Source organism: Neltuma alba, unplaced genomic scaffold (genome assembly GCF_004799145.2).
Source record: "Neltuma alba isolate B1F8T4 unplaced genomic scaffold, ASM479914v2 tig00011850_pilon, whole genome shotgun sequence".
NCBI lineage: Eukaryota > Viridiplantae > Streptophyta > Magnoliopsida > Fabales > Fabaceae > Neltuma > Neltuma alba.
This window is the reverse complement of record NW_021636455.1, coordinates 184,110-198,762: the sequence shown is the minus strand read 5'-3', so window position 1 is coordinate 198,762 and position 14,653 is coordinate 184,110. Positions and strand designations below refer to the sequence as shown.

The following is a 14,653-nucleotide window of genomic DNA, read 5'->3' as shown; positions in this document are numbered from 1 at the left end:
CATGTACTTTTGTGACCAAACACACATTTAATCACTAAAGGTTATTTTGAATAACGCTTCCATGCAGAGTCGCATCTTCTTTAGTATGTAGGGCTTTCTTAAATAACACAAGCTTTGACAGGTGCCCTTAGAAATCAAAGATACCCTACAACTCCTGATATAGTAACTCGTTACACAACTCTTCACATAAATCCCTTAACTTATGAGCATGGGACATGGTTTTGAAAAGACACCTCACTTCATTTTGGAAATATTCCATCATGTTCTTATTCTTTTTTTTTTGGGCACCGTTTTGATTATTTTAATTGTATCTGGGCGTATTTTCAGCCCATCAAATATAAATAAGCATGTCATGTGCATAACATATGGTTGCATTAACTAGATAGGTAGCATTTTTTTATTGATTGGGCTTTTATTTTTTTATAGTAATTTTGTCTGCACTGTTTATGTATTTTTCAAATTAATGTTTAAGCTTCTAATAGTCTATTACGAGCTTGTGGATTTAAGTTGTCAATTAAGATTTGAAATTAGAGTTCTCAAGGGTCATGGCTAGTTTATAAATATTTTATTTTCATATAAATTCTTTATCATCTAAGCTATTTAAATAAGAACATAGAGTGAAGGGAAAAATTAATTTTTGAACAATTTTTTTGTGTGTGACACAGATAGAATGCCTCACAGCAGTTATTTGGTTATCTATACGACCACATCATAAGATTTTGTTGAAAATTTTCTACACTTAATTTGGATTCCGATTTTCTTGTGGTTATGGAATGAGAGGGTTACGCGAGAAGTGTTAGGATTTGTCTGTAACGATGATTGAAGCTTTTAAAAGAATATTTTTAATCATAATTTATAAAATAAAAAATAAGTATAAAAAAAATTTTGTTTTAAGTTAGGTAAAAATATTTATAAACAGGCGCTTAGGAGCGTCGTGGAGCAGTAACGTGAAGGCAAAAAAATCATGAGACGCACCATTGGCATGCATTGAAGTGGAGATATGTGGTTGATGTGAAAGCAAGGCATTTATTATGAGACAGGGCATATATATACATATATATAATCATGCCAACTCTGATGGATGTGATGCGTGTTGGGGCAACGCCCGGCACCTCCAGACCCATTCCTCCATCCGCTTTCATGTTTCATCCCTCTCTCAAGTGCCAACCATTTCCTTTTCATCAATCCAAAATTACTTTGTATCATTATTACTCTATTTTAATAATCTCCTGCTCCAAGCCATTGATTGAATAACTGGCGCCAGAGCGGAGGGGGGGAAATAAAACAAAAGCCTGACTGAGTGGAATCGTCCAAAACCTGGGCTCGCCACGGTACCTCACGGTGACTGCGCCCGCACATGGCCACCCTGCTCCCTCATTCATGTTCTTTTGTTTTCCTCCAGTTGCCCCTAACGTTCTCCTGATCCCTCCTCTCGCCCCAGGGCTTATCCTGTCATTTACATGGTCGTGGGCCACATGATGGGCTGGCCTAATGTGGGGTGGGGCATCTTTTGTGCCGCCATCATTCTATTCTCATCGCTGATTGCTTATTTATTCTTAACCTACCTTGATTACATTATTAGGCTTCAACAAAATAACAAATACGTTTCCCCCTCTTTGACAGGTAGTTTTTGAATTATAAAACGCTCGTTACATCTTTGGAATATAGATTAAAAAACGGATCAAAAGATTGAGACGGTTCCGTTTCGGAAATATCTCAATTCCAAGTCGCGTCGCCAAAGAAAAAGCTAGGTAGTGCTGTGTGGCGAAGGTCGGATAGAGACAGACGATTCTTGATCTGCATAAGCAGTTACACGCTCCTTCCGCACTGACTCAGCGAGAGAAAGGGGAGAATTGTAGTCTTGATTTTCAACCGGAGAAGGGGATCGCAGAGACGTCGAAATGAGAGAGATCATAAGCATACACATAGGCCAAGCTGGTATTCAGGTTGGGAATTCCTGCTGGGAGCTTTACTGCCTCGAGCATGGCATCCAGCCTGACGGCCTGATGCCCAGGTAACTGCTGCCCCTCCAAATTCATCTTGTCTTTTCCTTTTCCCTCTCTGTTCCCCCCCTGCATATATGAGCGAGTATGGTCTTGATTTGTGGGTTTTTTTTTCGCGAATCACCGAATTTTATGCGTCCGTGTTCGCGAGAATTTTACTACATGACCGCGACTTAATTGAATTTGACAAGGCTTGACAATTTAGATAGCAGGAATTAATTGACGAAAATGGAAGAAAGGGAACGTATTGTGAGGACCGGATCTATGGATTTCGGCCGCTTTAACATCTTTTGGGTCCATTCTGGTATATCAGCATGCCAACCAACGGATGGGTTTATTATAAATATGTTAACTAACTCACCACTGCATTTGGAGGGGAAAGGTTATTATGAATATGTTAACTAACTCACCACTGCATTTGGAGGGCAAAGGTTACCAATCCAACTGGGTAAACTGTAATTGCGCATAATCCTATGGTTGACACCCCATCAGTGCAACCAGTTGACGCTGCATCTGTGTTTGATAAACGATAAGACATCTCATCCGGTTAACTTTATAGCAGATATTTGTCGCCTCTCAATTTTCTATTGAAGCCAGTTAGATGAACACTGTCGCATGTCCTTCCTTAACTCAGTCTTCACTCAACTGCTAAGATGACCGGAAAAAAAAAAAGGGGGTATCCATGTTTATGAGACTTCGACCAGATGACCAGAAATGAAGCGGGAAAGACCAAATGTGACAAGGGATGATAAGGTAGGGGCTAGGAATGGAATCCATTGACAAAAACAGAGGAGAGGGAGCTTATTAGGAGGACATGCAGGATCTATGGATATTTCTGGTTTACATTTTCGTGTTAAAATTGATTGATATATCACGAGTAGAAGCGTATGCTTTTAAATGGGTTTATGGCTGGCGAGTAATGGGTTCTTAAATATGTTGATTAACTGGTTAGAAACTTGAAGAAAAAGGAATCGATCCTACCAGGTTAAACTGGAAATGCCTATAACCAACCCAACAGTTGACAGGTCGCCTCAGTAGTTCAACAAATTAACAGTTTGCTTCCGTGGGTGACGAGAGTTGTCATTCAATGAACTTCACCTGCTTGAGTTTACATCTCGAGAAATTACTTAGTATGCTTTTCATGCCGTGTATCGATTCAATATATGACTGTTGCATTGCGTATAGCATTAGCTCATAAATTTCTAGTAAAGCCACTTCAGTGAAATTGTCACATTTCCTTAGGTCAGTTCTTACGCGTTGCCTTACTGAAAATTCTCCATATGCAGTGACACTTCAGTTGGTGTTGCCCACGATGCTTTTAACACCTTCTTTAGCGAGACTGGTTCAGGCAAGCATGTTCCTAGAGCTGTATTTGTTGATCTTGAACCAACTGTGATCGATGAGGTTAGGACCGGCTCTTACCGGCAACTTTTCCATCCTGAACAGCTCATCTCTGGAAAGGAGGACGCAGCTAATAATTTCGCCAGAGGACACTATACTGGTAAGGGAATTTGTTTCTATAACAATAAAAGAAACATATGGAAACTAATCCATTTGGTTCATACTCTAAGTTGTGGATTGGTGCTGCAGTTGGGAAAGAGATTGTGGATCTTTGCCTTGATCGCATAAGAAAATTAGCAGATAATTGCACTGGCCTGCAAGGATTTTTGGTGTTTAATGCTGTTGGTGGTGGCACTGGGTCTGGTCTGGGGTCCTTGCTATTGGAACGCTTGTCTGTAGATTATGGAAAGAAGTCAAAGCTGGGTTTCACCATCTATCCTTCTCCCCAGGTACTTCTCTGAGTAATTCACCCCTCAGAACTTGCCTGTTATATGGGCTATAGTAAAATGGTCATTACCATGTATGCGATTTAGCTAATTTCTCCTTCAATTTCAGGTCTCAACTGCAGTTGTGGAGCCATACAATAGCGTTCTTTCTACTCATTCCCTCCTTGAACACACTGACGTAGCTGTGCTCTTGGACAATGAAGCAATTTATGATATCTGCCGAAGATCCCTGGATATTGAGAGGCCAACCTATACCAATTTGAATAGATTGATATCTCAAATCATATCATCCTTAACAACATCGTTGAGGTTTGATGGAGCTATAAATGTGGATGTTACAGAGTTCCAGACTAACCTTGTGCCATATCCCCGCATTCATTTCATGCTTTCCTCATATGCCCCTGTCATCTCAGCTGCAAAAGCATATCATGAGCAGCTATCGGTGCCTGAGATCACAAACGCAGTATTTGAGCCCTCAAGCATGATGGCTAAGTGTGATCCTAGGCATGGGAAATACATGGCTTGTTGCTTGATGTACCGTGGGGATGTTGTTCCCAAGGATGTAAATGCTGCAGTTGCCACCATAAAAACAAAAAGGACTGTTCAGTTTGTTGACTGGTAAGAAATTTTGCATGTACTTTACTTAAGGTAGCATATTTGCTGGGCTTTGTTGATTGAAACTAATGGAAGAGGTTGATGACCTTCTCCTTTGTAATACAGAGGTTAATGACATTCACTTGCATAACTTTATGCCCAGTGAGCGAACGCGTGAACTGAATTTTCTGGAATTTGATTATTTTAAATGATCCACTCTGTACCATGTGATTTTTTTTCCTTTGCTTTGCTTAATCCTCATTCTTGGCATGCAAGAATATAATCTCAACTATGTTTGTCCTGTTCCCTACAGGTGTCCAACTGGCTTCAAGTGCGGTATCAACTACCAGCCTCCTTCAGTGGTACCAGCTGGTGACCTTGCTCGGGTGCAGCGGGCTGTTTGTATGATCAGCAACAACACTGCAGTTGCGGAGGTATTTTCCCGAATCGATCACAAATTTGATCTCATGTATGCCAAAAGGGCCTTTGTGCACTGGTATGTCGGTGAAGGAATGGAAGAAGGGGAGTTTTCAGAAGCCCGTGAAGATCTTGCAGCTCTTGAGAAAGATTACGAGGAAGTTGGTGCTGAGGCAGCAGATGATGAAGAGGAAGGAGAAGATTATTGATGCCACGAAGGCACTTTCTAGATAAATCTATCAACTTTTGAGTAAAAGAGTATGCTTGTCATCCTTCCTGCACCCTGTTGTTTCCTTCATCTTGTGTGATGCATGTTCATTATATCATGGTAACTTTATATTTCTACGTGGTGATTTAGAATGTGATTGTTTGTGGAATCAATAAAAGTTCATCTTCTATATTGTTTACATGTGATATGAACCGTTTGAAGTTTTCCGTAGTAAGATACTCCAAAATTTCATGGTTGGGAAATGTTATTTAAATATCCTTTCCCTACATGCCTTTTGGATTGATAAGCTTTGTTTTAGCTGTTTATTTGGGTGTTGTCAAGACATTAAATTTATGTTTGTTTAGATCAATTTTGATGTAAGATTCCTGACCAGGTCCAAACATCAATCATGAGTCATTGACATTCATCCCAAACCAAAAATTCTGGAGGAAAATTGGCATGATGACACCGTCAACACACAGAAACAAACCATGCCCCATGAGAACTTCCTACAAAGCGTTTGATTGGGCTGCATTCATGGATCTCTCCTAAGTTTAAAATGTTTTGAGAGAAGCTCAAGCAGCTCATCCCAGCTGTTGCCTATATTTGATATGTTATTCATAAGGAGCTTAGATCATAACAAAGTTTAATAACATTAGTTTAAAATATTCTTATATTGACGAGTTATTTCTAAATAAATACTTAGACTTCACTCGCCATCAGTAAATAAACTGGTATAAAAATTCTTACGTGATGACTATTTTAAAGAAAAATATTAACATCAAATTTATTATATCAAGTCTTTCAATAGTAAATGACTATATATCTTATTTTATTCATGTAAGTTTATAGTTTATAAATAATATTTTAAAAATAGAACACATGCTTATATATAATTATAAAACTTGACATAATAAATATAAAGTATTAGACATAAGTATTGTACTATTTTAAACCAAAACTAAAATTCCAAACTAATAATTGTTCAAGTAAAACTGAAAATAACCTCAATGATAATATTATCTTTAGTTTTTAATATAAAAACTAATTAAATAATTTGAATAGATTAAAAAAATTTATTAAGTTAGTTATTTGTAATAAATATGTATTTTTTTAGAATATTTTTACTAATTATGTATATTAACTAAAATTTTTTAACATAAACAACTATTATAAAGACTATTTTAAAAAATATATATAAAAAACAAAATAAATCGAAATATTATATTTAAAATTAAATTAAAAATCAAACTAGAAGTAATATTTACTTTTTTATGATCTATTTAACTTGATGTTTTTGGAACATCGGTAGTAATCACATTAATTTTACTTTTACTCAACAAAAAATTAACTAAATTATTTGCATTGATTTTTCTAAAATATTTTTATAATTATTTACACCAATGAAGAGAGTTTGAAAAAAACATATAAATTCAAGGAAAAAAATATATTGGAATTTCATATTTAGGGTTTAAAAAAAAAAACTTCAGTAATTCTTATATTTAAGATTAGAGATAGTACAATTTCTTTCAAAATTAGTAAAAGATTTTACACTTCTCTCTCTCTCTCTCACACACACATAATACTTTGTATAATTAATACTTTATGTTGAAGGGTGGTTGAGTGAGGTGCAATTGCTCTTGCCTCTTGCAACTAAGAACGAAGGAACACTGGGATCAAGTCTAGGACTAACAAAACAAACAGAAAAACAATAAAACAGAACCAAAAACCTCATAATCTACTATTTGACTTTCATTTTAGTTTTAAATATAAGACCACAATCTATTTTTTTCCTCATATTTATTTATTTTTTTCTCAAAGTAATCCATGTAATAATAGTAATTCTAAGCAATATACTTGATTAGCAAAAATATTTTTAAAAAAACAACACCTATTTATTACAAATAACTAACTTAACTAATTTATTTAATTTACTCAAATTAGCTAACTAACTCTTATATTAAGAAGAGGAAGTAGTATTATTTAGAGACAATTCTACAACCCACAACCATAAATAAAAGCTTAAGAATACAAAACAGACCATGATTTGAAAGACAAAGGCTGCTATCAAGGGAAAACTAACGTGAGACAGAAAATCAGCTACTTAATTCAGTTATAAACTGAGATCTCAAACCAAACATCAATAAACAACTTTTTATTTGTAAAACAACTAAGCAAACGGGATGAGTTAAATTTTCATTCAGCTCGGGGATCTCACTTTGAGATAACACGGAGAGAGCTGGGAGTTGAAAATATCTGGCCACAGCAATTTGAAATTTGGATTACCATTCCCGGAAAGAATTATTATCAAATAGATAATTCAAACAACTAAGAGCAAAGCACATGCTCTGGGTAAAAAGGAGAATAAGAAGGAGGATAAGGAGGAGTATAGGAGGTTAGGGAATCAACGACACCCGTAAAAAGGAGGGGAGAAAAAAAACGGAATGATGTCCATAAGAAATGAGCTGACCCATTCACCACATTTCCGTCACAATAAGTACTTCTCAACCACGGTCCGGCCAAACTTTTCTTGGACATCTCTCGGTGTTTCAATCTGAAGTAGTAAAACATTGCCCCAGTAAAATATCAAATCAAGTCAATTGAACTATAGGCAACATCAACATGAAGAGTCACTAACCGCATTAAGGGCTTTGAATAGAGCCTTAACCGTATTGTGAGGGTTTCTGGAACCAACAACCTATCAACGCAGTTGAAATTAGAGGAACTTAAACAAGAGGATGATCTTTAATATGAGGATTTGATCTAGGTGTCAGTTTACCTTAGATTTTACATTTTTAAATCCAGCTAGATGCAGTATGGTTTGGACTATTCTGCCAGCTTTCATGCCGGTCCTAGTCGGGGCAGGCCAAAGATACACCTATGGAAAAAATATTGGCATGAAATCCAAAATCGAGGATATGACTATTGAAGGAAAACACAAGTCGAATTTACTAAATCAAAGTTCATAAAATATGAATCATGAAAACACTGATAAAATTAACCACCTTCGTCTTTTTATAGTTTGTCTGCACTGCATGCGCAATTGTATGTTCCTCATGTCTTTCCACATAGTGAAGATTCTGAAAGCATTTCTCATATGCCTGATAGTTGTCAATTCAATCATTAAATATTCAATACACACTGAACACAAAATTCATAAATTCTTTTCAGATGATACATACAATGCCAAAACAAAATTCAAAACATTCAGAAGCAGAATTTATATTATAGGATGCAGCAAGACAAAGTCCGCTATGTCATAGGACATGTTTTTGTTGAACTCAGCTCATAACCGCAGCAAAACTAAATCTCCTCCTGTCACTTTCAATGATCACAATCCCGAAGCAGTATTTGTTGTTAAATTTCATCATGAGTCAATCGATATGTCACCTCAAAATGAAATTTTTCTTTCAATAAGGAGTTATATTGTCCAGTGTTCAATAGAATAAAGGAATCCAATGCCAAACCACCTTAAGAAGGTACCTTCTGAAGAGCAATTGGAATTGCAGGGCCCTTGGCTTTCGCAAAACCAATAACCCCATGATAGTTGCCACAAGCTAGCATTGCAGTGTACTTCACAACTTGTCCTCCCTACACAAAGAAATACAAACAAACTAAGAAAATCTGCATGACAGAGCCACAGCAGGGGGCCAGGAGGAAGAGATGGAAGGAGAAAGATTTGTGAGTACCTTTGTAACTTTACATGTCCGGTTCACATCAATCATTTTTACATCAAAACCCTGGCATCATATACAAAAACACAAATCATAGAGTAAACACACATATACACACATACAAAAGCCTCTATAAAATATAACTTACTAATGCAAAAAGAGTTATGAACAGCAGCATCAGGATAAAATTCAATATTCGCATGAACTAAACTGTAAAGTTTGCATCACATGTGATCAGCAGAAAGATCTATGCATATAATATACACACCTTTCGATAAAGAGGCTTTCTTCTAGTCTCTGTTAAGGAATTCCTCTCCTCTGCAAGATCTCTTATCTCTTCCTCCAGAACCTTACCCTTCCTCCCAAATGTATATTCAAGTTCAGCTAGCTTCTCCTGAAGCTTCTTGTCAATAGCTTCAAGTTTCTCCAGTAGCTTGCTGTCTTTCTCTTTCATGTCATCAAACTCGTCATCATCCTCATCCTCATCATCCTTATCACTATCATCATCATTTTTATCTTGATCCTCCTCCTCATCAGCTCCCCGTGTTAGTTGGTCCTCCTTTTCAAACCCAGCATTCTCCAGGGCATTATCAGAAGGCCCTCCTCCTAATTCTTCATTCTGAATAACTCCATAATTGGCAGGATTATTAGGATCATAAGCTTCCTTCCACTCCACCAATCTTATGGCTCTATTTAGTTTCTGCTGTAAAATGAATTTATCTTTTCCTTCGGCTACTTTTAGGAGATTCATCAATTCTCCAATAACCCTGTATTCAGGACGAAGACTGAAATGCTTTTGCTCGAACTTGTCAATTCTATTCATCCACTTGAAGGCATCATCAAGTGTCTCTATAAGAAAACGTGGAAACGAAAAGGTATGAAAAATTTACAGACATGCTAGAGTTGGAACGTAATTGAAGACTACTGAATACGCAATTAGGTGAACAGTCACAAAAATTGGAGAGAACTACGAGACCAATAGAAATGCTTTCCAAAAGCAAACCATACTATTCTATAGTCAGAGTTCTCCGTCGCAATTTTACAGAAAGTTAAGGTTTTAAAGAACAAAGCAATATGACAAGTGACCAAGGGATCAGATACCCAGAAAGACTAGGCATGAAAGTCTTCAATGAAAAATAATAGGAATGTAGAGATGAGGAAGAAGTAATGGTTTGTTTTAGTGGTCGTTGCACTATTTCAGATGTTCCACGAAAGACAACTTACTTTACACTGGACTGGAACAGATGCAGATTTATTTCTTTGGTGATGTTTTAACAGGCATTATCTCATCACGTCCTTTAGGAAGTAAGAGCCACAGAGTCCAGCAAAAGCGGCATTGATCAATATAATATGTATAAATAAAGATCAAATAAAGAGAAGGATAAGATACCAGCATCGGTGAAGTTTTTAAGCAACTCTTCATGCTTCTTGAACTTCCTCTCAAAGTCCTCAAACCTCTGTTGGATTGCCTCAGGGCTAAACCTCTCGTCATCGTCATCGCTATCGGAGTCAGTAGGCTCTTCATATTCGTCTAACTCCTTAGAATCCTTGATTTTGTGCCTTCGAAGCTTCCTTATGATGGGTCCAACACCCATATAGTCCTGCCGAGTTTCGGCATCGATATCCTTGGTATCCAAACCAGCCCTTATTCTCTGCTGTCTTTCACTGAGCCTATCCTTCTCGACCTCAGCCAGGAGGTCTTTCACTAAATTGGAAGGGAGAAAGTCAGAGTCAGGGTCACCGGCGGATGAAGTGGAATAATAGGCTTTCCCTGGAGAAGGGATCGTAGACACTGTGCTCGTGCAGGGAGGAAGAGGAAGAGAACATAGCGGGGAGATTTTGCGGGAAAAATAGATATGAGATTTGATGGAATCTCGGAGGAGTTGGCCGAGGAGCAGGCGAGAACAAGAAAAAGCTTTCGATTTGGAACTCATTGCGGTAGCTGGGAGCTCATCAAAATGCAGCGAGCAACAGCTTAGGTCGTTCGAGGAAGAAGGGAGTGGAAGGGTGAGGCCATGAAAGAAGGTAACAGCAAAGTGCAGAAATAAGGAAGACGAGAGAGAGAGCGGTGGCGCCGGCCACTACCAAAGAAGGGGCAGCAACGGACTCAAACTGTGTTCGGGTTGGGAGATGATCAAAATTAGTGGGGAGTTTCTTTGCTTATTTTCGCCACTCTTCTTTTTTTTAGGGCTTTTCTATGGGTAATGGACTAGGCTGGGCTTTCATTTTCTCCGAACCATATTAGGCTCTGCTCTTTTTAGGGCTTTTTAATGGGAATGGGCTGAACTAGGCTTTCCTTTTCGTCGTAAATGAAGTAGGTTTAGTTTCCTTCATAAATCATGTTGATTTTCGATTTCTCTAGTCAAAAGTTTAATATATACATAGATGATTAATAAATTTTATTATGCTCTTCCGTAACTTATTTCAATAGAATGATATATATTGTTATGTAGAAATCTCTAATATTGAAATAAATTAGGGTTAGTATCATATTTAATACCTAAAATTTGACTTCCTCTTAGCCCTTCTAGCTATTTTTGGTCCTAACACATTGACTGGAAATAGTATTGGCCCATTAAGGGGGTGTTTGGGAAATCCAAAACCATGGTTTCAGAAGTACTTTTCCGCAAAACGAGCTAATCTCCTCCACATATTTACTTCGTAATCCGTAAAAGCACTTCTGAAACCATGGTTTGATTTCTATCCAAACGCCCCCTAAATTATATGTTGGCCGGACAAAAAATATTAGATTGCGCATTTGCCATGTTTTGTCGCAAAAAAAAAAAAACCACGTATTCCATATCTTTAAAATAAAGGATTCAAGAGTTTGACAATGGAATTTCAAATATGTTATACGCTATACAGTCCTCTGTATCTCCATTTTTTAATCCTTGGAATTACCAATAAACAGAGTAGCCCGGTTGGTAAATAACTTAGACCTCAAATAGTATACGCATGGGACACATGACAATATTTATCCCCTGATTGCAAATTTAGGTTGGAAGAAAAGCATGGCTTGTAGTAGCGGTAGTGGAGCATCTTGCGGTAGCTATTCGGAGAGCCAGCAGCAGATGATGATGGAGGAGAGGAAGAGGAAAAGGTTGGTGTCCAATTGGGAATCGGCCCGTCCATCCAGGACGAGCAAACACCAACACCTTGATGATCTGATGGCCCAGTCAAGTCGGCTCAAGAATGACAACATCCACATCATCACAACCATTGACATCACCGCCAGGCTTTACTTAGATGTTGAGGCTGAGAATGCAGTTCTCCGGGTTCAGATGGCAGAGTTAATCAATAGATTGCAGTCTCTCAACCAAGTCATAGATTTCATAAACTCAAGGAAAAGGAATCAGCTCTTCGGTGACATTGGAGACGCCCAGATTAATGATTTTGGCTTCATCCGCCCTGCGCCTGTGAATCAACGATCTTGGCATCAGCTAACATGTTGATGTATTATATTAATATATTTTCATCTTCATGATCATCTATTTTCATTCTTGTGTGCTATATCCTGCTCACTAAACTGAACTGCTGGCTTCTATTTTCATTTGTTTCATCACTTTTGTATTTATATTTATTAATTGTTCTTGTGCTGTCCTTTGATTCTTTGAGCAAAACTACAGTTATGCTTCAATTATTCATTGGCAAGCAAAGGGCAACCAATTTTTTCGCTTGATGCTTGTTTTATGAATAAGACTGCACATACGCGTATCAATCCAGACAAACAACAATAATGCCTCGAGTTCAAGCCATCTTGATCTAATTTGAAGTAAAAAAACATTGTCAAACCTGGATATAATAGCAAATTCTAGCTACTCACAAAATGTTCTTCCATGAAGCAAGATGTTGATTCCAAAAGGGTTTCAAAGCAAAAGCAACTGTATGTATGTCGAAGTCATCTTAATGTGATTCCCAATGTGGGCATTGTTTCCACAAGCTGAAATGCTTCTTGTAAGATGTCGGACGCAGAGAACCAACCCTCATCGGCTTGCCCTCTGTGTTTGGGGAGGCACAGGATCAAATAAAATCATAGGCGTCTTGAATGTTTATTTTAATTAGTCGGTAAAGGGAGCCCTTCCGATGTGACCGGCTGAACACGCCTAATGCTGTGTTTGGTTCGATGGAGGGAAGGGGAGGGGAGGGATTTTAATCAAGGGAAGGGGAGGGGAGCTACAAAGGGGAGGGGAGGGAGGGGGAAGGAAGGGGAGGGATTTTAATGATCTCCTGTTTGGATTAATTGGAGGGGAGGGGAGGGAGCAATTTTAATAATACTTATTTTGTTCTAATAAAAAATTGACTATTTTAGCCTCATAAAATTTAAATGAATTTTCTCATTTTTTTATTTTGTTAAGATATAACTATATATATAATACAATTTACCAATTTTGATTTACAAGACATAGTCACACACTTATAGAATATCAAGATAAAAAGTCACGAGTGATAGATTTCAATCAGAGAAAAGACCTTGAAGGTGAAAGAAAATACCAACAACCTCTTGGAATTAGAAGAAGAGAAAAAAAAGTTTACAAATGCTCACTAATTTTGGAGACAATTATCTTAATAACCTCTTGTTAGATGCTCAAAAAAACTCTCTTATGTAGAAATGTTTACGACTGATTAGAGGTTAACAAATCAAAAGGGTATATAAGGAATTGAAATATTATCTCTCATCTCCCCTCCAAAAAACCCCACTTTTGGAGGGGAGGCTAGAAGGAAGGGGAGGGGCTCCCCTCCCCTCTTAAAAAATTACACCAGCCAAACAAGGAAGGGGAGCAACTCCCCTCCCCTCCCTCCAAAAATCCCGTACCAAACATATCGTAAAAATGCGCTCTTTGTAAAAGCTTTTCATTTATATATCTAGAGGCGCTCGATGGCTAGAGACATCACTTGAAGTTTTTAAGGCAAAATAAATAGAAGATAGAGCTTTTAATCATATCCCTCCCAATCTCCTCACTTTGAAGGGGAAGGAACAACAATAGGCACCGTCCCGGTTTGCTTTTGTTGAGTAATATTTTACTATCCAGTATAGTAGTATTTCATGTGTCAAACGCTCACCTTTGTATGGGATTTGTATCGAAACTCCGAATCGGATTTCTTTCAACTTTGGTATCAATTCTCGTCGGATAACTCGAAAAGCTAATTGGAATTGGAACCAGTTCAATTAGTATATATAAACAAAGCCATCTTTAATAAGGCACGAGCACCTGATCATTTACTTTGCTGTCATGCTCCACGTAGGAGAGAACAAATGCTCAGTTAGGAAAAAAAAACAACTACATTGTGTTAATGAAATTACTCAAGAGCCACAGCTCACTATAATCAGAGATGCTAATTAAGTGCTAATTAAGTGTTAAAAAAAAACACTAGATAGGAAGAGAGGAAAATCCCTAGGGTGGTACCGTAGGAAGCACAAGAACATTAGGGAGAAAAGATTGTTCCCCAAATTCTTCACACCTCCCCCTGCCCATTGACTAACTATGCTACTCTATATTCTCATTACTCCTGATTAAGCCCAATGATCCCATTAACTCAATATATTCTGATTTAAATATAAGACTCATTTTGTACGGTATGAGTTTTTTATTTAACAGCGAGGAGTATATATATAACCATTTTTAGTAGTCATTATCTTTATCCATCTTTATACAGGATTCTTCATATGGTTTATATTATTAATATGAGGTCCGCTAGTGATGATATGTACTTACAATACAATTCAAAATATTCTATCTCGAGCTGAACACATTAATATTTCCCATCCGTACGTTCCCCTCCTTCTGTGATCTCTGCTGTGACCCAACGAAGAACTGAGAGTATCTCGCTTCTATTCATTTTATTAAGAAAGGGGTGATGCATGAATTTTTGTGGTAGATATAACAAATATAATTATCCTGTGGTTATTTACGTACGTGCGTCGCAAACAGAAGGCCACGTCGCATGCGAAGTGTTAGGATTCAAGGGTGG

General features: G+C 37.5%; 3 protein-coding genes across 4 annotated transcripts; 2 read left to right on the top strand and 1 right to left on the bottom strand.

Moving 5' to 3' along the window:
- Nucleotides 1-1,730: 1,730 nt before the first annotated feature.
- LOC114718480 (tubulin alpha-3 chain) lies at nt 1,731-5,627 on the top strand. Of its 2 annotated transcripts, XM_028903802.1 has the most exons (6): nt 1,731-2,014; nt 3,290-3,504; nt 3,594-3,793; nt 3,900-4,408; nt 4,698-5,059; nt 5,404-5,627. In XM_028903802.1, exons 1-5 carry the CDS (start codon nt 1,902-1,904, stop codon nt 5,008-5,010), a joined length of 1,350 nt encoding a protein of 449 aa, XP_028759635.1. In that variant the 5' UTR covers nt 1,731-1,901; the 3' UTR covers nt 5,011-5,059; nt 5,404-5,627. The 2 variants fall into 2 exon arrangements, with proteins under 2 accessions (XP_028759635.1, XP_028759634.1); XM_028903801.1 differs by lacking the exon at nt 5,404-5,627 and having other exon boundaries at nt 1,732-2,014; nt 4,698-5,320.
- A 1,517-nt stretch (nt 5,628-7,144) lies between these two features.
- On the bottom strand, nt 7,145-10,813 carry LOC114718479 (uncharacterized). The gene is made up of 8 exons (XM_028903800.1): nt 10,074-10,813; nt 8,952-9,532; nt 8,699-8,749; nt 8,493-8,600; nt 8,015-8,110; nt 7,789-7,887; nt 7,648-7,707; nt 7,145-7,563 (listed from the first exon to the last, which is right to left on the bottom strand). The coding sequence occupies exons 1-8, from the start codon at nt 10,615-10,617 to the stop codon at nt 7,498-7,500; spliced, it is 1,605 nt and encodes a 534-aa protein (XP_028759633.1). The 5' UTR covers nt 10,618-10,813; the 3' UTR covers nt 7,145-7,497.
- An 881-nt stretch (nt 10,814-11,694) lies between these two features.
- LOC114718502 (bZIP transcription factor 11-like) lies at nt 11,695-12,135 on the top strand. Its single transcript, XM_028903837.1, has one exon. It carries the CDS (start codon nt 11,695-11,697, stop codon nt 12,133-12,135), a length of 441 nt encoding a protein of 146 aa, XP_028759670.1.
- The last annotated feature ends 2,518 nt before the right edge of the window (nt 12,136-14,653 follow it).

Coding starts and splice junctions, on each gene's coding strand:
- LOC114718480 (XM_028903802.1), top strand. CDS start 1,902: ATGAGAGAGATCATAAGCATACACATAGGCCAAGCTGGTATTCAGGTT. Junction 2,015..3,289: donor CCTGACGGCCTGATGCCCAG/GTAACTGCTGCC, acceptor CTCCATATGCAG/TGACACTTCAGTTGGTGTTG. Junction 3,794..3,899: donor CCATCTATCCTTCTCCCCAG/GTACTTCTCTGA, acceptor CTTCAATTTCAG/GTCTCAACTGCAGTTGTGGA.
- LOC114718479 (XM_028903800.1), bottom strand. CDS start 10,617: ATGAGTTCCAAATCGAAAGCTTTTTCTTGTTCTCGCCTGCTCCTCGGC. Junction 8,111..8,492: donor TTCCAATTGCTCTTCAGAAG/GTACCTTCTTAA, acceptor GACAACTATCAG/GCATATGAGAAATGCTTTCA. Junction 7,564..7,647: donor TATTCAAAGCCCTTAATGCG/GTTAGTGACTCT, acceptor TTACTACTTCAG/ATTGAAACACCGAGAGATGT.
- LOC114718502 (XM_028903837.1), top strand. CDS start 11,695: ATGGCTTGTAGTAGCGGTAGTGGAGCATCTTGCGGTAGCTATTCGGAG.